Raw genomic sequence first — 23,552 nt, forward strand, 5'->3', positions numbered from 1 at the left:
GGGGAAAAAAAGAAAAGAATTCCAGGTCCTTTGGCATTCCTTCATTTTCCAATTGGTTTGATTGCTATCAGATAATAGTTCCGCACTAATTTCTGGTTTTCTCTCTTTGATTTTCTGCTCATTGGGTGTCACGTGTTGTGAGCTCTGTGATCATCGTGTTTCATTTGATTTTACTTTTTCTTAACTTATTCTATTCATTCATTTATACACAGGATGGGATGTTAAATCCACCAGCAGTAGCTCAGGAGGTAGAGCTGGTCATCCGCTAACATGGAGGGTTGCTGGTTTGACTCTCGGCTCCTCCTTGCAGAAATGTTGAGGTGGCCCTGAGCAAGACACCTGCGTAACTCCTCGCTGCCCCCCAAGGACCTGGTTGCTAGTTTGCATGGTTGTATGAGTGTTTGTGGGTAAATATGTGAGGTGTCAGTTGCGAAGCACTTTGGACAGAAAAGGCGCTGAATACACGCAGGCTGTTTGTGTTGATAACTGGGGGGCAACACACCACACCAACCCGGGTCAAAGAACCAAGACAGAAGAGTTCAAACAACGTCACAGAAAGTTGACTCAGTTCAACTGGACACCGTGTTTACTGTCCAGATGAACTGATTCAACTTCCCGTGGTTTTCTTACCCGGATTACTGAGCATGCGTAAAGATGCTCAAACAGCTCGTCCCTGCATTCACGGAGGGAACATTATAAAGCTCCATAAAGCTGGTTCCATGTTATAAAGCTCCATAAAGCTGGTTCCCTGTTATAAAACTCCATAAAGCTGGTTCCATATTATAAAGCTCCATAAAGCTGGTTCCATGTTATAAAGCTCCATAAAGCTGGTTCCATATTATAAAGCTCCATAAAGCTGGTTCCATATTATAAAACTCCATAAAGCTGGTTCCATATTATAAAGCTCCATAAAGCTGGTTCCATATTATAAAGCTCCATAAAGCTGGATCCATATTATAAAGCTCCATAAAGCTGGTTCCATATCATAAAGCTCCATAAAGCTGGTTCCATATTATAAAGCTCCATAAAGCTGGTTCCATATCATAAAGCTCCATAAAGCTGGTTCCATATTATAAAACTCCATAAAGCTGGTTCCATATTATAAAGCTCCATAAAGCTGGTTCCATGTTATAAAGCTCCATAAAGCTGGGTCCATATTATAAAGCTCCATAAAGCTGGTTCCATATTATAAAACTCCATAAAGCTGGTTCCATATTATAAAGCTCCATAAAGCTGGTTCCATGTTATAAAGCTCCATAAAGCTGGTTCCATATTATAAAGCTCCATAAAGCTGGTTCCATGTTATAAAGCTCCATAAAGCTGGTTCCATATTATAAAGCTCCATAAAGCTGGTTCCATGTTATAAAGCTCCATAAAGCTGGATCCATATTATAAAGCTCCATAAAGCTGGTTCCATATTATAAAGCTCCATAAAGCTGGATCCATATTATAAAGCTCCATAAAGCTGGTTCCATATCATAAAGCTCCATAAAGCTGGTTCCATATTATAAAACTCCATAAAGCTGGTTCCATGTTATAAAGCTCCATAAAGCTGGTTCCATATCATAAAGCTCCATAAAGCTGGATCCATATTATAAAGCTCCATAAAGCTGGTTCCATATCATAAAGCTCCATAAAGCTGGTTCCATATTATAAAGCTCCATAAAGCTGGTTCCATATTATAAAGCTCCATAAAGCTGGTTCCATATCATAAAGCTCCATAAAGCTGGTTCCATATCATAAAGCTCCATAAAGCTGGATCCATATTATAAAGCTCCATAAAGCTGGTTCCATATCATAAAGCTCCATAAAGCTGGTTCCATATTATAAAACTCCATAAAGCTGGTTCCATATCATAAAGCTCCATAAAGCTGGTTCCATGTTATAAAGCTCCATAAAGCTGGTTCCATATTATAAAGCTCCATAAAGCTGGTTCCATATTATAAAGCTCCATAAAGCTGGTTCCATATCATAAAGCTCCATAAAGCTGGTTCCATGTTATAAAGCTCCATAAAGCTGGTTCCATATTATAAAGCTCCATAAAGCTGGTTCCATATTATAAAGCTCCATAAAGCTGGTTCCATATTATAAAGCTCCATAAAGCTGGTTCCATATTATAAAGCTCCATAAAGCTGGTTCCATATTATAAAGCTCCATAAAGCTGGTTCCATATTATAAAGCTCCATAAAGCTGGTTCCATATTATAAAGCTCCATAAAGCTGGTTCCATATTATAAAGCTCCATAAAGCTGGTTCCATGTTATAAAACTCCATAAAGCTGGTTCCATATTATAAAGCTCCATAAAGCTGGTTCCATATTATAAAGCTCCATAAAGCTGGTTCCATATTATAAAGCTCCATAAAGCTGGTTCCATATTATAAAGCTCCATAAAGCTGGTTCCATATTATAAAGCTCCATAAAGCTGGTTCCATATTATAAAGCTCCATAAAGCTGGTTCCATATTATAAAGCTCCATAAAGCTGGATCCATATTATAAAGCTCCATAAAGCTGGATCCATATTATAAAGCTCCATAAAGCTGGTTCCATATTATAAAGCTCCATAAAGCTGGATCCATATTATAAAGCTCCATAAAGCTGGTTCCATATCATAAAGCTCCATAAAGCTGGTTCCATATTATAAAACTCCATAAAGCTGGTTCCATGTTATAAAGCTCCATAAAGCTGGTTCCATATCATAAAGCTCCATAAAGCTGGATCCATATTATAAAGCTCCATAAAGCTGGTTCCATATCATAAAGCTCCATAAAGCTGGTTCCATATTATAAAGCTCCATAAAGCTGGTTCCATATTATAAAGCTCCATAAAGCTGGTTCCATATCATAAAGCTCCATAAAGCTGGTTCCATATCATAAAGCTCCATAAAGCTGGATCCATATTATAAAGCTCCATAAAGCTGGTTCCATATCATAAAGCTCCATAAAGCTGGTTCCATATTATAAAACTCCATAAAGCTGGTTCCATATTATAAAGCTCCATAAAGCTGGTTCCATGTTATAAAGCTCCATAAAGCTGGTTCCATATTATAAAGCTCCATAAAGCTGGTTCCATATTATAAAGCTCCATAAAGCTGGTTCCATATCATAAAGCTCCATAAAGCTGGTTCCATGTTATAAAGCTCCATAAAGCTGGTTCCATATTATAAAGCTCCATAAAGCTGGTTCCATATTATAAAGCTCCATAAAGCTGGTTCCATATTATAAAGCTCCATAAAGCTGGTTCCATATTATAAAGCTCCATAAAGCTGGTTCCATATTATAAAGCTCCATAAAGCTGGTTCCATGTTATAAAACTCCATAAAGCTGGTTCCATATTATAAAGCTCCATAAAGCTGGTTCCATATTATAAAGCTCCATAAAGCTGGTTCCATATTATAAAGCTCCATAAAGCTGGTTCCATATTATAAAGCTCCATAAAGCTGGTTCCATATTATAAAGCTCCATAAAGCTGGTTCCATATTATAAAGCTCCATAAAGCTGGTTCCATATTATAAAGCTCCATAAAGCTGGTTCCATATTATAAAGCTCCATAAAGCTGGTTCCATATCATAAAGCTCCATAAAGCTGGTTCCATATCATAAAGCTCCATAAAGCTGGTTCCATATTATAAAGCTCCATAAAGCTGGTTCCATATCATAAAGCTCCATAAAGCTGGTTCCATATCATAAAGCTCCATAAAGCTGGTTCCATATTATAAAGCTCCATAAAGCTGGTTCCATATCATAAAGCTCCATAAAGCTGGTTCCATATTATAAAGCTCCATAAAGCTGGTTCCATATTATAAAGCTCCATAAAGCTGGTTCCATATTATAAAGCTCCATAAAGCTGGTTCCATATCATAAAGCTCCATAAAGCTGGTTCCATATCATAAAGCTCCATAAAGCTGGTTTCATATCATAAAGCTCCATAAAGCTGGTTCCATATTATAAAGCTCCATAAAGCTGGTTCCATATTATAAAGCTCCATAAAGCTGGTTCCATATTATAAAGCTCCATAAAGCTGGTTCCATATTATAAAGCTCCATAAAGCTGGTTCCATATCATAAAGCTCCATAAAGCTGGTTTCATATCATAAAGCTCCATAAAGCTGGTTCCATATTATAAAGCTCCATAAAGCTGGTTCCATATTATAAAGCTCCATAAAGCTGGTTCCATATTATAAAGCTCCATAAAGCTGGTTCCATATTATAAAACTCCATAAAGCTGGTTCCATGTTATAAAGCTCCATAAAGCTGGTTCCATATTATAAAGCTCCATAAAGCTGGTTCCATATTATAAAGCTCCATAAAGCTGGTTCCATATTATAAAGCTCCATAAAGCTGGTTTCATATGACTGCCTTAGATGGCTGCCAAATTATGACAGCCAATGAGAAAACCAACATGGACAGAAAGGTATCATGCTTATTCCTGCAAGGAGATTGTTGCACCAAGGCCATGATTGGCTGATTCTATGGGTTATGTTCTGGGTTATAGTCTGGGTTATAGTCTGGGTTATAGTCTGGGTTATAGTCTGGGTTATATTCCGGGTTATAGTCTGGGTTATAGTCTGGGTTATAGTCTGGGTTTTATTCTGGTCACTAGTGGACGCCTTGTGGGTGCAATACACCTAAATCCACAGAGTAACGCACTAGCAACCTACAAGTAACTGCCAGCAAGCACCCCCAAACCACTGAGCAACCCAGGGGCGCAACGGGGGGGGTGGTGGGGGGTGCAGAGGGTGCAATGCACACAGGCGCCGCATCAGCGGGGGCGCCAAAAGTACAGTGCACAGTAAACCATTTCTGGTTATTGGCCTATTTGTTTTTTAAACGTTTAATATTTATAAATATTACTAGAAGAACCCCGCTACAATGTAGCGGTTTGGTTATCCACCCGTCTAAATCTCCCTCCTCTTCATCCTGCCAGCTAACCGCCTTCCCCCTGCCCCTAAACCCCCTCCCCACTCCAACTCCCTCCCCCCAAATGCTCAGAATCATCTGAAATGCCGAGAAAAGTGGTTTTTAGCCATTTTTAGAAAATGCATATTTTGCATAATTATGCATAATTATTATAATTATTTTAATTTCCCGCTATTTTTCTGGTCCTCTCTGGAACAATACTTACCACCTCCAAAAAAAATGAGGATCATAAGTGCATTTTTGCAAAAATGCATTTATTTTGCATAATGCCAAAACATTTCTAAGTCCCAGAAATTTTTTTTTATATAGTTGAAAAAATCAAAGATGCTCAGAATCATCTGAAATGCCGAGAAAAGTGGTTTTTAGCCATTTTTAGAAAAATGCATATTTTGCATATTTATACATAATTATGCATAATTTTAATTTTCTGGGATTTTTCCCTTACTCTCTGAGACAACACCTACCACCTCCACAAAGAAATAGGATCATAAGTGTTTTAGTTTTCGGTCCCGCTATCTACACTAACACACACACACACACTAACACCACACACACACACACACACACACACACATTCCGAAAATATATGAGCAGATTGCTTAAATGAGAATTTTGGATTAGAATATATAGTTACATGTTATATTTTTTAATTACAATAATTTGTTTGTTTGGTTATTTTTGCGACCGGTCTTTTGGCGCCCCCGCTGATGTGGCGCCTGTGTGCATTGCACCCTCTGCACCCACCAACCCCCACCCCCCCGTTGCGCCCCTGGAGCAACCACCAACCTCTTAGCAAGTGTGCAAACTCTACCATGGCTGACTTCTTTTACGGGGGGGGGTAGGGGGTGCAGAGGGTGCAATGCACACAGGCGCCGCATCAGCGGGGGCGCCAAAAGACTGTGCACAAAAAAAATAAATGCATTATAATTAAAAAATATAACGTGTAACTATATATTCTAAACCAAAATTTCTCAAATAAGTAATAATACTCATAAATATTAAACTTAAAAAAAAAAAACAAATAGGCCTACAACCGGAAATTGCTTACTGTACGCTGTACTTTTGGCGCCCCCGCTGATGCGGCGCCTGTGTGCATTGCACCCTCTGCACCCCCCCCCCCTCAAAAATAAATTCACAACTCATGTTTTCAGGGGAGGCCATGTTTTATTCAGGGCAGTCAAGCTCCCCTTGGCTCCCCCTGTAGTTCGCACCCTGGCAACCACCCAGTAGTGGCCTAACATGGGACACTGGGCCTTATGACCTTTCTTAGAGACCATTCTCAGAGTGTTGGCAAGAATGCCCAGAATACACCACTGCTGCATGATCAGATTTGTAATCGCTGACCTGATGGAGTTACTCGTACGCTTATTTTATCCAAAGCGCCGCTTAATGCCCCCCAGACACCCTTTATGCTGCCGCACGCAGACCGATCATGCCACCCAACCATGCCTATTTCAGGCCAGAGCTAGCACAGTTCCTGTGGTATTCTGCTAGCTCACATATACGTATATATATAGTATATATGTGAGCTAGTGGAGCTAGTGGAGACAGATACATATATACATATACATACATACACATATACATACATATACATATATACATATACATGTATATACATATACATATATATACATATATATACACATATACATACATATACATATACATATACATATACATACATACATACATATACATATATATATATATATATATATATATATATATATATATATATATATATATATATATATATATTTCTCCACTCCAGGAATATACTCTGGCTACCCTGAATCTTTCTACTAACCTTCAACGGGTAATGTATGCATGGCTAATTGGCATACATTTCAAGCAATTCAGCTATTTGACACTGTTATTAATATTATAATTCTTAATTAATTAAGTAATTAGCTTATTTATGCATTCATTTGGAAAGCAAGAGATTGAAAAAATTCCAGAACAATGTCCAGAAGACTTGTGAGGAGATCTTGAGCTGAGTCTGTGCAGGACTCAGCTCAAGATGTTTGGCGTGGTGTTTTCCTTCGGGGCGTTGACCTGCTAATACGTCAGAATTAGTCCGCTTCGGGCTGTTTTTGCTCTGTTGAGACGCCTCTACTTGGTTCGTGAGATTCCTACTGAAGGCCTTGTTGTTGTTTTGTTGTGTACTAGACTTTATACTTTGTCTGGCGTTAAGCTCGCCACGTCCGTATAAAAAGGGGCGCACTGATTAGGAAGGTAATTAGGAGTCATTAGTAACTTTTTCAAACTGCGTAGTTACGTTCCAGAACCCTGCAGAGCGCTGTACGGCCCCGGGCGTGCTAGAACCGCCTCTAATGACTCTAGAACGTCTGGTTCTGGTTACCAGCACTCTTTCAGACGACGAGCACCTCAGGCCTGTCCGGCTCATCTCAGGCCTGTCCGGCTCATCTCAGGCCTGTCCGGCTCATCTCAGGCCGGTCCGGCTCATCTCAGGCCGGTCCGGCTCAACTCAGGTCTGTCCGGCTCATCTCAGGCCGGTCCGGCTCAACTCAGGCCGGTCCGGCTCATCTCAGGCCGGTCCGGCTCAACTCAGGCCGGTCCGGCTCAACTCAGGTCGGTCCGGCTCAACTCAGGCCGGTCCGGCTCATCTCAGGCCGGTCCGGCTCATCTCAGGCCGGTCCGGCTCAACTCCGGCCTGTCCGGCTCAACTCAGGCCGGTCCGGCTCAACTCCGGCCTGTCCGGCTCAACTCAGGCCTGTCCGGCTCATCTCAGGCCGGTCCGGCTCAACTCAGGCCTGTCCGGCTCATCTCAGGCCGGTCCGGCTCATCTCAGGCCTGTCCGGCTCAACTCAGGCCGGTCCGGCTCATCTCAGGCTGACGCAAGCAAGACCAGCAGCTGCTGTTATCAAGTACACACAACGTCAAGAAATGCACACTCTTCTCTTTCTGTTTATTGTGCAACACCTTCAAACCTGCTTCTGTGTGGCGATATTCCTACAAGACCGTCGTGGTTTGTGTGTCACGCGCACGATTTGTTGTTGTTGTTGTTTGTTTTTTTACTATTTTGATGAGCGGACACTTAATAAACTCAAACTGTAGTTGCAATATGCGTGAGCACATGCAAGTTGCTCACACGAACTCGCAGCCACCCGGTCTTTTTCAACATCTCAGTAGTCATACCCTTCTGGCCAGCTGCAGTTTTATGAAGGGTCTCCAAGACTCCCGGCAGATGATTAACTTCCCGCCGCGCCGGGCTGCGCTAACCGGTTGGCTCAGCAGGTGACTGGAAAGAGCCACAACGCTGAAACACTAATGCGGCTCTTAGGGACGTGCGGACGGGTCAGGACGCGTGTGAACTGCCATGCAGCGTCCGTTTTGTTTGTCTTGCAGACTTCAGAGGCTTCGGCCGATTTCACTGGCGTGCAAAACTCACAAATGACCACGAGAAGCGTGTCGGTGTCACGTATTTCTGCGGACTAAACGAGTGTGCGCAGAAATGTTCAAGTTGCATGTCCGCGCACGTGGTAACGTGGCCTACATGTTTCAGCTCCCGGCAAACAAGGGGTTAACCCCCCCCCACCCCACCCCGCCCCCCGCGCGCAGCCCGTGGCTCTGGCTAGAGTTTCACCGTCCTCTCCCCCCCCCCCGCTTAATGAGGGGGGGGGCGTGTCTGCACCTATCTTATGCAGATTCGCCGTATTTAACAGAAGCAGGCTGCGCGACCGCATCGCAATTCGGTTATAGGGAGGAGGTCGCGGTGTTGAATGAGGTTGCACGCGCCAGCGCCGTAATTGCCTGATCATGTCCCGGATCTTTCATTTGCACATTCGCTTGCGGAGAAACGTGGCCGCTTGCGGAGGAGTTGCACGACTCCCCCTGCGCGCCATATGTTGCACGGCAAAAAAACAAGCCGATAACGGGTGAGAATCCTCCTTTTCGTACCGGAAGCCGTTTTTGTTTTCTTTTCTAAAAGTCATTCTTAACAGATGTCGTTTTAAAATCAAATCCAGAAAACGGGGGGGGGGAAAGGGGGGGGAGTGCGCAGACTTTTGTGCGCAACGGTGTTGACTTCCAGATTCACAACGTGTAAATGAACATATACCAAAATTCAACGCTGCGGTGTAGGTGATGAGCAGCACGTGCCCTTATCGCGCACGTGAGCTCGTCCGGCCGGATGTTTTGCGCGGCTTGTTCCAGTAGAGACGCGCGTTCGCGCTCACCTGGTGGAGCATGGCGCACGCCGGGGGGGGGGGTCAAACACGTGGAGCCCGGCCAGTAGTCCTGACTCATGCCTCCCTCTTTGCAGAGACCCGTCGTCGGCCTTGAGGACGCGGTGGAAGGACACCGCGGACACCGTCGTTATTGGTGGCGGATGCGTGGGCGTCAGCTTGGCGTACCACCTGGCCAAGGGTGGCGCGAAGGATGTGGTCCTGCTGGAGAAGTCCGAGCTGACTGCCGGCTCCACCTGGCACGCTGTAGGTCTACCAAGGTGTTTGTTGTTGGTGTTGGTGGTGTCGATGCTCAGTTATTTGTGTCTATTTGGGTGGTGTTCTGCAGTAGGTCTGATCATGGTGCACGTGGAATGTGACTGGAGAGCCTGCTGTCCGTTCACTTCTGTGAGTGACGTCACGTCCGAGCCCCTCCTACGTGATCTTCTCTGATCGTGAGATAATGGTCAAAGTATATGCATCTTTTTTTTTCCTGTCACGTAGTGACTGTCTCACGGGCCCCCATGTCGGCTGTCAGCCATGTTGGATCTCCAAGACATCTGAAGACGTGACCCACTTAACCTTTCTGCCTCCCTCAGTGGTTCTCCTTCCTTTTTATAGCACTGCAATGCAACACCACAACTACGGGGATCCACACGCCAGCGGGGGGGAGACTCATCTCACCCGCTCCTCTTCTGTACAGTAGAAAGCGACGTACAGGTGTTGTACAGTCGACGAGGTGGAGCGCCGATCAGCCTTATTTGCACACAACACTCAGAAGTGTGAATAGTGGAAACACTATTTTAAACTGTAATCCTGCACGCCAGTGACTCCACCTGACGCTGACGTAGAAACAGCGGCAGTGACTTCCGTTTATACGGCCAAATGAGTTTGGAAGGTGGAATGTGCATCGCTTCAACGTTGATATGTATTTATTCTAATGGCATTAGCGCGGGAAGGGGGGGGCTGGGGGGGGCTGCAGACCCCTAGTGGTGGGTGCAGCCCCCCCCCCGCCCCAGTAGTGGCAGATGGCTGTTACACATCTTGCCTAACTTTTCCTAACGTACACATGCAATATATATATATATAGTAAAAATACGTTTATTTTAAACAGTGGGCGGGGCTGCGTGGAGTGTCCATTTTTAATAATAAAGCGAGGGAATACTCCATTCCAAATCTGCTACACGTGTCTTACAAACAAGCCAGTGACGTCATACGGTAACGACCGGGGGGAAGGTGTCGCGCCGACTGTCGGCGGTTCCGCGCTGGGGGAGCGCAATGGCTGATGGGACTGTTGATATTAGATTTGATTGTGTTTTAATGATGTGTTGTTCATGTTGTGGTTATTCTTGTCTTGTTGTTTTGGGGGTTCGACTCAGACTCAGTAGGACACCGTTTACTGACTAACTGACCGTACCGGGACTGATGGCGCCACTTGGGACATGGGGTTGACTCGTTACGTTGTTGTTAGTTCTGGTCCGTTCTGGTCGGATTCGGCTCTGTGCATAACTGTGGTCCAATGACTTCCGGTTCCTACTGCAGCGGTCATACCAGTTTCCTGTTTGTTGGCGTGTGCTATTTTTTCGCAGTGCCTGCGAGATTTACCTTGGATAAAGGTCAACGAGATGCACAGAACTGTCGACAAACTTTCCCCTGCACCGACCAGCAAACTTTCCCCTGCACCGACCAGCAAACTTTCCCCTGCACCGACCAGCAAACTTTCCCCTGCACCGACCAGCAAACTTTCCCCTGCACCGACCAGCAAACTTTCCCCTGCACCTACCAGCAAACTTTCCCCTGCACCGACCAGCAAACTTTCCCCTGCACCGACCAGCAAACTTTCCCCTGCACCTACCAGCAAACTTTCACCTGCACTGACCAGCAAACTTTCACCTGCACCTACCAGCAAACTTTCCCCTGCACCGACCAGCAAACTTCCACCTGCACCGACCAGCAAACTTTCACCTGCACCGACCAGCAAACTTTCCCCTGCACCGACCAGCAAACTTTCACCTGCACCGACCAGCAAACTTTCCCCTGCACCGACCAGCAAACTTTCACCTGCACCGACCAGCAAACTTTCACCTGCACCGACCAGCAAACTTTCACCTGCACCGACCAGCAAACTTTCCGCTGCACCGACCAGCAAACTTTCCCCTGTACCGACCAGCAAACTTTCACCTGCACCGACCAGCAAACTTTCCCCTGCACCGACCAGCAAACTTTCCCCTGAACCGACCAGCAAACTTTCCGCTGTACCGACCAGCAAACTTTCCCCTGCACCGACCAGCAAACTTTCCCCTGCACCGACCAGCAAACCTTCCCCTGCACCGACCAGCAAACTTTCCCCTGCACCGACCAGCAAACTTTCACCTGCACCGACCAGCAAACTTTCACCTGCACCGACCAGCAAACTTTCCCCTGCACCGACCAGCAAACTTTCCCCTGCACCGACCGGCAAACTTTCCCCTGCACCGACCAGCAAACTTTCCCCTGCACCGACCAGCAAACTTTCCCCTGCACCGACCAGCAAACTTTCCCCTGCACCTACCAGCAAACTTTCCCCTGCACCTACCAGCAAACTTTCCCCTGCACCGACCAGCAAACTTTCACCTGCACCGACCAGCAAACTTTCACCTGCACCTACCAGCAAACTTTCCCCTGCACCGACCAGCAAACTTCCACCTGCACCGACCAGCAAACTTTCCCCTGCACCGACCAGCAAACTTTCACCTGCACCGACCAGCAAACTTTCCCCTGCACTACCAGCAAACTTTCACCTGCACCGACCAGCAAACTTTCCCCTGCACTGACCTGCAAACTTTCCCCTGCACCTACCAGGTCGGTGCAGGGGAAAGTTTGTCGACAGTTCTGTGCATGTGGTTCACATTTATCCATGGCAAATCTTGCAGGCATCGCGAAAAACATGCCATTGTCCACAACGCGTGCCAACAAACAGGAAACTGGTATGACCGCTGCAGCAGAAACCGGAAGTCAGTGGACTACAGTCATGCGCAGTATGGGCGATTAAAAGGGGATCTGCCCCTTGACTCATTCTTCCACGCCACAATACTGTAGCGAATTCAGTGGCCAACCGGTCAGCTAAAGGCTCCGCAGCGTAGTTTCTCACAGGTAGTTGTGTATATTTTGTGTTTCAGGCCGGTTTGACGACATACTACCACCCTGGAATCAACCTCAAGAAGGTTCACTATTACAGTATTAAACTGTACGAGAGCCTGGAGGCCGAGACCGGACAGGTGGAGTGCATCATTTTTCAGTTACCTGGTGTGGGTGTGGGTGTGTGAGTGAGTGAGTGCGTGCGTGCGTGCGTGCGTTTATTTCCCATAGCGTTCATTTTGTCCGCAGGCAGTGGGCTTCCACCAGCCAGGTAGCATCCGCATTGCTTCAACTCCAGAACGAGTGGATGAGATTAAGTACCAGATGTCCCGAACCCACTGGCATCCGACCCCGCAGTCCATCATCGGACCAGAGAAAATCCAAGAGCTCTTCCCTCTGCTCAACATGAACAAGGTCTGTAGGAAAGATGATCACGCAGACTCCATCTTTAGAGGGAGTTCAGCCCTCTTGAATCCATGTAGCCTTGATCAGTGCAAGCCCCACCAGCCAGGCTACACCATGGAACGACTTATACCCCGTTTAGACTGGCAGCCCAAATCCGATTTTTGGCAAATCCAGATTGGGATGTGATTTCTTTTATGTAGTGTGAACAGCAGAAAGCACACTGGGATCTGATCTTTGCCAATCAGATTTGAGCCACATTCGGAAGTGGTTTCACATCTGATTCAGATCGGATTTCTAAAGACTCAGTCTGGACGCTCTAGCCACTCAAATCGGATGTCAAACTGTCCATTACGTCACTCGCAACGCGACACAACACAACACAGCACAGCACAGCACAGCACAACACAACACAGCACAACACAGCACAACACAACACAACACAACACAACACAACACAACACAGCACAACACAACACAACACAACACAACACAGCACAGCACAACACAACACAACACAACACAACACAGCACAACACAGCACAGCACAACACAGCACAGCACAGCACAACACAACACAACACAACACAACACAGCACAACACAGCACAGCACAACACAGCACAACACAACACAGCACAACACAACACAACACAGCACAACACAGCACAACACAGCACAACACAACACAACACAACACAGCACAACACAGCACAGCACAACACAGCACAGCACAACACAGCACAACACAACACAACACAACACAACACAACACAACACAGCACAACACAACACAACACAGCACAACACAACACAGCACAGCACAGCACAGCACAACACAGCACAACACAGCACAACACAACACAACACAACACAGCACAACACAGCACAGCACAACACAGCACAGCACAACACAACACAACACAACACAACACAGCACAGCACAACACAGCACAACACAACACAACACAACACAACACAGCACAACACAGCACAGCACAGCACAACACAACACGACACGACAGTGCCCGAAGGGTGAGACGACATACCGCCACGGTGTTTTGTTGTTGTCTGTCTGCACAGAAGTCGCCAGCATATTACGTCACACGACGCACGCGCAACGTACGCACGCCTACGTCGTTACCACGGCAACCGATGCAGATCGGTCGACGATGTGGCTGCGGTCTGAACAAAGCCAACTCCGATCTGATCACTTACAAATGACAGTGTGGACGGTCGGTCCTAAAGGTCCAAATCGGATTTGCCTGCAGTCTAAACGGGGCCTTAGTGGAACTCAAGTCACGTGTGGATTATTTATTGGCGCTGATACGCTGAATTCATCAATAACTAGTCCGTACTCTTGTTTGAAATGGGCCAAGAATCCCTCCTGTAGCTTGCACCAGTTACTGGTTTTTCCAGAAACTTCTCAATAACTTTTTTTGATTGATCATGCGCACTTTTATCCCCTGCCTGCACTTTTTTTCTTTTAGGTCATAGCGGGTCTTCACAACCCAGGAGATGGTCACATCGACCCGTACTCTCTCACCATGGCCCTGGCTGCAGGGGCACGTATGTATGGCGCCCAGATCTACAGCCCTGCCCCAGTCACCGGCCTTACTCCAACCTCAGAGGGCAAGTGGGATGTCCAAACCCCCCATGGGACCATTCGCGCCAACCGCATCGTCAACGCGTCAGGTTTGTCTTCATCCACACGCTTCTTCTGCGTCTCCCTTCAAGCCACAGATGCGCCAGAAACGGGTTGCATGTTTCCAGTCGCTGAACACAAACGAGGGCTGTCCCAGCAAAAACTTGTAAAGATTCGACGGTGTGAAATTCTACAGCATATATAACCGGGGCTCGCCGGTTCGAATCCCCGTGTTACCTCCGGCTCGGTCGGGCGTCCCTACAGACACAATTGGCCGTGTCTGCGGGTGGGAAGCCGGATGTGGGTACGGTATCCTGGTCGCTGTACTAGCGCCTCCTCTGGTCGGTCGGGGCGCCTGCTCAGGGGGGAGGGGGAACTGGGGGGGGGGAACTGAACGCGCCCAGGTGGAAACGGCAACAATGTTGCAGAGGCGCCGCCGTACGTCACATGTTACATGCGTTGTCTCTGGATATACAGTCTGGATACAGTGTAGCCAGGGACCTTTGGCCGAGCAGGAGGGCGCCGTGGGTTCAGGGAGGGAAGAGGAGGGGAGGGGAGGGGAGGGGGGGTCATATGATTTCAACTGGGCTATACCGGTTCTGGGTGGATCGTGTTGGCAAAAACCCTACTTTTGCATCACTGCTGCTGTTTATCTTGCAAAGTTCAGGAATTTACCTCACCCTCCCTCCATTTTTACCCCCCCTCCTTTTTTACCCCCCCCCCTTGGCTTTACATCTGTTTTTGAGGTGGCTTCCAGAGCGCACAGCCGACACATCCAGCAGTCATAAGCTTCTTCCCTGATTTAATAGTGACCACTAGTCCTGCATGTATTGTGGTACGTGGCGGTCTACGTATGTTGTGTGCAGTCCTGTTCAGGTCTCCGGAGCAGGATCTGGTCTACACATACCGGCCTCGCAGAGGGAAAAGTGGGACAGCTGTGCACGTTTATCATATTTTACTGTTCTTTTAGCATTCCCCCCCCCCATCAACCGGAGACGCTAAACGTGGGCTTTGCTGTTCCCTCCGCCTTCAGTTCGTCCGTCAGCCAATCAGCGCAGGCCAGCTGTTCGGCTCTCAGCCAATCAGGAGGCAGCGGCGCTAGCACGCCTCCTGAAGAACAGCGTTGGACGCCTAACCCAGACCCAGGTCCACCCCTCCGTCTGTGCTGCAGACAGCAGCCCGCTCGGGTCGTCCGTGGTGGTTCTGTCTGGTGTCGTGGGCCGTCGGTGGCTCCCTGGCAGTGGTTCCGGGGGTGCAGAGCGTTGCTTATGTTCTGCAGGTCGTCTGGACCCCGGTCCAGAAAGATTTGCCCGCGAGGGGTCCATTTGCGCGTGATGTCGTCTGAACTGACCTCAGAGAACGTGATGCTTTATTTATGCCTTCACCTGAATTGCCCCCTTTACTGGACACAGCTGCTGCTGCCGGGGCAGTAGCGGCGGCTTGTCCCAGGTCGGATGTGTGTGGGAGTTGTGTACTGTGGCTCTCAGTAGCCTCCCAGATTAGTTCTGTGTGTGTGTGTGTGTGTGTGTGTGTGTGTGTGTGTGTGTGTGTGTGTGTGTGTGTGTGTGTGTGTGTGTGTGTGTGTGTGTGTGTGTTGGTCAGCGAGGACGGCCTGCAGACGTGTGTGCGTGTGTGTGTGTGTGTGTGTGTTGGTCAGGGAGGAGGGCCAGCTGGCGTGTGTGTGTGTGTGTGTGTGTGTGCGTGCGTGTGTGTGTGTGTGTGTTGGTCAGGGAGGAGGGCCTGCAGACGTGTGTGCGTGTGTGTGTGTGTGTTGGTCAGGAAGGAGGGCCAGCTGGCGTGTGTGTGTGTGTGTGTGTGCGTGCGTGTGTGTGTGTGTGTGTTGGTCAGGAAGGAGGGCCAGCTGGCGTGTGTGTGTGTGTGTGTGTGTGTGTGTGTGTTGGTCACGGAGGAGAGCGTGCAGACGTGCGTGTGTGTGTGTGCATGTGTGCGTGCGTGTGTTGGTCATGGAGGAGAGCGTGCAGACGTGTGCGTGTGCGCGTGTGTGTGTGCGCGTGCCTCCGTTCTGTAAGCACAGTAACTCCGAGAGGTATTTTCCTCAGCCTTACGAGCTGTATGATGTTGTTTCTGTTACCCAGCCGCCGGCTGCGCCATATTAAAGGTGTGTAATGCAGCACAGAGAGAGAGAGAGCGGGAGTCTTGGTGAAGGAGACTAATGGAAGGTAAATTATAGGCTGGTAATAACACAACATGCCCACGTCGAGCAGCAAATCAACAACAATTAACAACTCGTGTTAAAAAAAACAGAAGCCAGCACATGAAGGAGGATAAACCCCACACGGTCAAGTACACTGCATGCCGCGGGTTTAACGGCTGATAACCCACCGGCAGGTAGCTGAGGAGCTACGACTCGTCATGTTCAACAACAACACAGACACACATCCCAGTGGGCCCAGCATGTCAGTAGCTGCACCAGCAAGCAGCACTCACGGCCCCGCGTCGCTTCACTATGACCACAGCCCCCCTCACACTGACACACACCTGATGTTAGGCGCTGGAGCTTTATTGTGGTGGTTTTTCTAGTTTTGCTTTTTATTTTGTTTTTTCTTTTGTTTTTTGGGTTTTTGGGTTTTTTTGTTTTTGTTTTTTTGGGGGGGGTTGTTTTGTTGTTTTTTTCTTTTGTTTTGTTTTGTTTTTTTTGGTTTTTGGGGGTTTTTGTTTTTTGTTTTTGTCTTTTGGGGTTTTTTTTGTTTTTATTTTGTTTTGTTTTTTTGTTTTTTGGGGGGTTTTGCTTTTATTTTGTTTTGTTTTTTTGTTTTTTTGTTTTTGTCTTTTGGGGGGTTTTTTTGTTTTTATTTTGTTTTGTTGTTTTGTTTTTTGGGGGTTTTTGTTTTTGTTTTTTTGTTTTTGTCTTTTGGGGTTTTTTTGTTTTTATTTTGTTTTGTTTTTTTTGTTTTTGGGGGGTTTTGCTTTTATTTTGTTTTGTTTTTTTGTTTTTGTCTTTTGGGGGGGGTTGTTTTGTTGTTTTTTTCTTTTGCTTTGTTTTGTTTTTTGTTTTTTTTTGGTTTTTGGGGGTTTTTGTTTTTGTTTTTTTGTTTTTGTCTTTTCGGGGTTTTTTTGTTTGTATTTTGTTTTGCTTTTTTGTTTTTTGGGGGGTTTTGCTTTTATTTTGTTTTGTTTTTTCGTTTTTTTGTTTTTGTCTTTTGGGGGGTTTTTTTGTTTGTATTTTGTTTTGTTGTTTTGTTTTTTGGGGGTTTTTGTTTTTTTGTTTTTGTCTTTTGGGGTTTTTTTGTTTTTATTTTGTTTTGTTTTTTTGTTTTTGGGGGGTTTTTGTTTTTGTTTTTTGTTTTTGTCTTTTTGGGGGTTTTTTTGTTTTTATTTTGTTTTGTTTTTTTGTTTTTTGGGGGGTTTTGTTTTTATTTTGTTTTGTTTTTGTCTTTTTGGGGGGTTTTTGTTTTTATTTTGTTTTGTTGTTTTGTTTTTTGGGGGTTTTTGTTTTTGTTTTTTTGTTTTTGTCTTTTGGGGTTTTTTTGTTTTTATTTTGTTTTGTTTTTTGTTTTTGGGGGGTTTTTTTGTTTTTGTTTTTGTTTTTTGGGGTTTTTTTTTTTTTGTCTTTTGGGGGTTTTTTGTTTTTGTTTTTTGGGGGTTTTTTGTTTTTATTTTGTTTTCATTTTGTTTTGTTTTTTTTGTTTTGTTTTTTTTTGCAAGCTATACTGGAGCTACCACACAATTATGCAATACACGTTATATGAAAAGGTTATCCAGGGTCACCATTGTGTGTGTGTGTGTGTGTGTGTGTGTGTGTTGGGGGGGTGAAAGAAAGGGAAGGTCTGTATCCATGTGTACATGTGTTGTGTGGCGCAAAGACCTACAACAGATGTTCCTGCAGTGTGGGTTCCAGAAATAAGCCAGCAGAAATCAGATCTGGAAGCGCTGGTCTACCCTTTCCTCCGGCCTCTGACTCGAACCCGCGGGCTCGTTCCATATCCACGCCTCCACCCTCACAGATCTGTCTTTCACTCCCTGTGGTTCATCTGTGTCCTAAAGCTTCTGCTTCTTCAGCCGTCTGAGGACCTCTGGCACAACTTCGGCCTCTTGTTCTCCTCACCCTGCACCCCCCCCCCCCGCTTCTCATCCGGCGGGTCTCTGGTGGGATTCAGACCGAGATTCGGTCTAAAATAGAGGCAACTTCCCCACCCTCCACATAAAGGAGCACGTCCATCTGACCAGCGGGAGCATCTAGTAGGAGAAAGGTCACGTCTCCAGGAATTTCACCCCGATGGCTCGATTTCACAATGTTGGCCTCATGACCCGTTAATGAATGGGGAGGGGGGGGGTTCGTTAGACAGCAGAGCTAGTTAGGGGTAGTTTTTGCTGTCTTCACCGCCCAACATGAAGAGAGGACTAATCAGGCCCTGCATTTCTTTTGGAGGGACACTGAATTCGGTTGACTCTTCTGATCTCGGGGTCATAAAATGAAACGTAACGTGCGTCATCAAAAAGTCAGAAATACCTCCAACGTTTGATCTTCAAAACAACCCCAAAAAAAAACCCAGCTTGACTTTTCGCTCATTTTTGGGGATGGGGAGAACTTGTTTCAATGGTTCCTTGTTCCAATGGTTCCTTTCCCGAGGCTGGTTTCGTCCGTTAATTGGCGGCACTGTTTCTGGGACAACGTGAACTGGCCTTGTGTGCGGAGCTTCAGCAAACACGCTTGTACACTCCAAGCCCTGTCGAAACGGCCTGGGTCCATAACTGGGGACAGGACATGTGGACGCTGACCTACATTACACAAGTGTGCCTATTGCATGTGGCTGCTCATGTGCAGACTGAACACACCTGAGACAGAATAATCCGGTTTAAACTCAACGCAGGCTGCCGCTGTGTACGCCACCATGCCCTCTCCTCTGTTGTTTTTGATATTTATGCTGAATTTGAAGTTAAAGCTACAGTTGGCAACTTTTTCTGGGTTTTATTTGGTAAAAATGCCATAATACCCTTTCAGCTACCAGTGATATAAGTGGTCTGAGAATAAATCGGGATCTCAGCCTTACCCCTCTGTATTCAGGAATCTGACAACGCCACCGCTCCCGTAAGCTTTGACCAATCAGGGCCTCTCTCTGGCCTCTCCACCCTGATAGGCTGAGGGGCTGTCCCTACTTCTTGTCAATCACGTTGCTGTCTTGACTTTCCTGAGCGTTCACGAGAAATCCACAACTGCGGCGGACAGCGAAGCTCGGGCAGCGCTGGAATCGACTCCTAGCAAATTTCCAGTTCCTCCGTTGCCAACAACTGCGTATTCAAGCAACAACAAAATAAAATACTGGCGCTCCTTTCTGGTTCCTGTAGCCGTTAGGTTGTCATTTCTCTGTTACCAGCGCCGGTAAAAGTGAACTCACATGAAGGAGCCCGAGTTTTGTTTGGGGGAGGGGCTACCTGAGGAAGGGAGGGGCTGGAGAAGGAGCAGGAGGGGAGGGGGTGTTGGTGTTCAAAATCTCTCGAAATCTCCCTCTCTTGGGCTTTTCTCCAAAGTTACCAACTACAGCTTTAATCCTTCTTTCTTTTTTTTTGGATTTCCCCCCTTTTCTCCCCAGTTGTACTTGGCCAGTTACCCCACTCTCCCGGGCCGTCCCGGTCGCTGCTCCACCCCCTCTGCCGATCCGGCGGAGGGCTGCAGACTACCACGTGCCTCCTCCGATACATGTGGAGTCGCCAGCTGCTTCTTTTCACCTGACAGTGAGGAGTTTCACCAGGGGGACGTAGCGCGTGGGAGGATCACGCTATTCCCCCCGCCGAACAGGCGCCCCGACCGAGCAGAGGAGGCGCTAGTGCAGCGACCAGGACACCATACCCCCCTACATCCGACTTCCCACCCGCAGACACGGCCAATTGTGTTTGTAGGGACGCTCGACTAAGCTGGAGGTAACACGGGGATTTGAACCGGCGATTCCCATGTTGGCAGGCAACGGAATAGACCACTACGCTACCCGCCCACCCCCTCCCTTTTTTTTAAATTTAGTATAATGACCTTTATTATATGAGAAACTCACTTGCAGCACAACAGATGTTGGCACTGGATGTCAACGACTGTTACTGCAGCACATTTGTTCCCGGAGTCTGGGCTGGCGGCTGGCTGCTCTGGCTTCCCTCCATCTGGCCAGGCAGCCCGCTTGGCTGGGCTGGCATACCAGCCCGGGCCACACCACCGCCCACCTGAGCAGCGCGTGTGCGCCGCGGGACCTCTTGCTAGCAGCCGCGCGGCCCGCGTGAGCCGGCTCAAGCCGCGCTGCAGCAACACAACCCCTACGGAGGGCACACGACAACTGTTGTTCTCTGCACGAGGCACACAGCTCAGCAAACGTAGGACAGTGCAAATGATCCACCGATGGCCATGCTGACATCGAGTATCTTCTCAGAGCGTCGCATCTCTCTCAGCTGGGTGTGAAGGCTGAGCGTCCTTCCTGCTTAGCCGCCCTTGGTGTTTCCTCCTCGGGCGCAGCTGCAGGCAGGGCCGTGGCCCCCTGGGCCCACCAGACAGAGCAAACCAGGGATCAACTGATCCGACGCCAGCTCTCCCAGCCAGACACCTTTGACACACCTCCCCGCACTCCACACGACGACACTAAAAACACAGTCAAGGCCAGGCGAGGCCACCGCCAGACCGGCGGCCTCGCAGGACTATCCGTTCAGTTGTTTTAATAAAACTACACAGCGAGGGATAAATGCTTCTTGCACTAAGAGCTGATGTGGGGTTTTGTTGTCTTGCATCATCGGGTCACAATTTGTGAAATTAGTAAAGTTAGTTAATTGATCTGATACATTTAGTTGGACAATTTGGTCGACTGCACGGTGGCCCAGTGGTTAGCACTGTTGCCTCACAGGAAGAGGGCCCTGGGTTCGAACCCCAGGCCGTCCCAGGCCCTTTCTTCGTGGAGTTTGCATGTTCTCCCCGTGTCTGCGTGGGTTTCCTCCGGGTGCTCCGGTTTCCTCCCTCCATCAAAAAGACATGCATGTTAGGGTTCATACTCCTGCCTGTGCCCCTGAGCAAGGCGATGGAAGGAAGAACTGGAGTTGGTCCCCGGGCGCTGCAGCTGCCCACTGCTCCTATACGATAGGATGGGTTACGTGCAGAGGATGAATTTCATTGGGAACCAAACAACTGTACAATGACAAATAAATAAAGTGGCTTTCTTTCTTCTAACAGGTTTCTGGGCGAGGGAGGTGGGCCAGATGATTGGATTTGAACACCCGACCATTCCCGTGCATCACCAGTATGTCGTGACAGCCACAGTGCCAGAGGTGAAGGCTCTGAAGACGGAGTTGCCTGTGATCAGGGACCTGGAAGGGTCCTACTATCTCCGTCAGGAAAGAGACGGCCTGCTGTTCGGACCCTATGAAAAGATGGAGAAGATGGTGCTGCAGGACTCCTGGGTCAGAGATGGAGTTCCTCCAGGTGAGTCAGTCCATCCGCCGCACAACACGGTTTTGTCTTGGAGCTTGCGCACGTTTGCGTATGGGCTTACGCTCTCGCACTCAGCTAGACTGACCTCAGGCGACACGAACACCTCAATGATGGAAGACACAAAGGTTAAGAGTGTTCGCATTTCAGCTTTTACTTGTTTATGGATTTTTGAGAAAACAAGGGCGTCCGGGTAGCATAGCGGTCTATTCCGTTGACTACCAACACGGGGATCGCCGGTTCGAATCCCCGTGTTACCTCCAGCTTGGTCGGGCGTCCCTACAGACACAATTGGCCGTGTCTGCGGGTGGGAAGCCGGATGTGGGTATGTGTCCTGGTCGCTGCACTAGCGCCTCCTCTGGTCGGCCGGGGCGCCTGTTCAGTGAGACTCCTCACTGTCGGGTGAAAAGAAGCGGCTGGCGACTCCACATGTATGGGAGGAGGCACGTGGTAGTCTGCAGCCCTCCGCCGGACTGGCAGAGGGGGTGGAGCAGCGACTGGGCCGGCTCGGAAGAGTGGGGTAATTGGCCGGGAACAATTGGGGGGGAAAAAGGAGGCAAAAGAAAATTCTGATTTCATGCATTTGCAGATCCACGCTATTTCAGTGAAGGCCAAGAGGATGATGTTGCCTTCTCACGGCCAAACACTCCTCCCTGTTGTGCTGCATTGCAGCTTGAGTGTGCAGCTGGTGGAACAACTACGACAAAAAACAAAAATGCATGTTGCACAAATAGTGGCAATATATGTAATATAGCAAAACATGGGGATAATTTAGTACACCCACTTGTTCACATATAAACAAGAATATGCTGGGAGGGATCACAGGGTAACATATAACTGGATTCCCTGGATCTGATGGGTAATATCTTGAGGGGGGGTTCCCACAAAATTGATTCAAACAAGGCTTTGTTAAAGCCTTAAATCCCTTAAAGGGGGATTTACCAAAAATCCCAGAGGTGAAACCAAGAAAAATTATAGAATTTTTGTGTGAAAGGTTTTTTTTTAGTGTGAATGCCCAGCATTCACACTATTGCTTTGCCGCTCTTTATCTATTTCTTTTTCTTCCCCCCATTTTTTGACACTTTGTAGCTCCTTCGTAGTTTTAGCTACTGAAACCATTCAACTATGAAAATGTTCAACTCATCAAGGACGTTATTGATCCCCTTTCGGATTTTTCATACCTTTTGAACTTTTTGAAATATTCAACTTTTTTCAGCCATTTTTTGAATGGGAGTCAACGGGGGACTTTTGCAACGTTTCCACCTCTTTTACTCCTTCATACTTTTAGCCACTGAAACCATTCAGGTATCAAAATGTTCATCTCTTTAAGCCAATTAAGGCTCACATTTCGTTGTTTTTGAAATCTTTTATACTTTTAGATATATTAAGCTTTTTCTCTTTTTTCAAAACAATGGAAGTCTATGGGGAAAGGTTGAAACCCTCATCACCTTTGACCTGTATCTCCTCCTTCATTTTTGGAGCTAGAAACCCCATTTAAAGCTTAAACAGTTCAGGACATTCAGCTCTTTCAGAATCCTATTCAGAGTTTAAAAATATCTTATAGTTTTTGAACAATTCAGCTCTAAAGTTGAGCAATTCTGCCATACACTTTGCCTGTTAGAGTGTTCAGTCCTATTGTGACGTCACATCTCAATTTGAAACTCAACTGCCAGCCTAATTAGTGTGAACTATTGCTTTGCAGTTCTTTATTAGTGGCACCACTTCCACGTTTTCATACGTTAAACTACAGAAACCATTCAACAATCAAACTAGTTATGTATTTAGCACATTATGGCACATTTTTTCAGTTTTTTATACCTTTAAAACTTTTAAAATATTCAGCCATTTCACATTTGCTGCCTGTCTT

At 47.0% G+C, this 23,552-nt stretch overlaps 1 protein-coding gene across 1 annotated transcript in view; it reads left to right on the top strand.

The window, feature by feature from the left end:
- The first annotated feature begins 8,698 nt into the window (after positions 1 to 8,698).
- dmgdh (dimethylglycine dehydrogenase) overlaps positions 8,699 to 23,552 on the top strand; it is a 29,738-nt gene continuing 14,884 nt past the window's right edge. Inside the window, exons 1-6 of the mRNA XM_056290554.1 lie at positions 8,699 to 8,817; positions 9,204 to 9,372; positions 12,264 to 12,362; positions 12,472 to 12,636; positions 14,114 to 14,318; positions 21,431 to 21,679. Of these exons, the coding sequence (XP_056146529.1) occupies positions 8,699 to 8,817; positions 9,204 to 9,372; positions 12,264 to 12,362; positions 12,472 to 12,636; positions 14,114 to 14,318; positions 21,431 to 21,679 (1,006 nt within the window). The remainder of the gene's footprint in view (positions 8,818 to 9,203; positions 9,373 to 12,263; positions 12,363 to 12,471; positions 12,637 to 14,113; positions 14,319 to 21,430; positions 21,680 to 23,552) is intronic.

This window comes from Lampris incognitus, chromosome 12 (assembly GCF_029633865.1).
Source record: "Lampris incognitus isolate fLamInc1 chromosome 12, fLamInc1.hap2, whole genome shotgun sequence".
Classification (NCBI taxonomy): domain Eukaryota; kingdom Metazoa; phylum Chordata; class Actinopteri; order Lampriformes; family Lampridae; genus Lampris; species Lampris incognitus.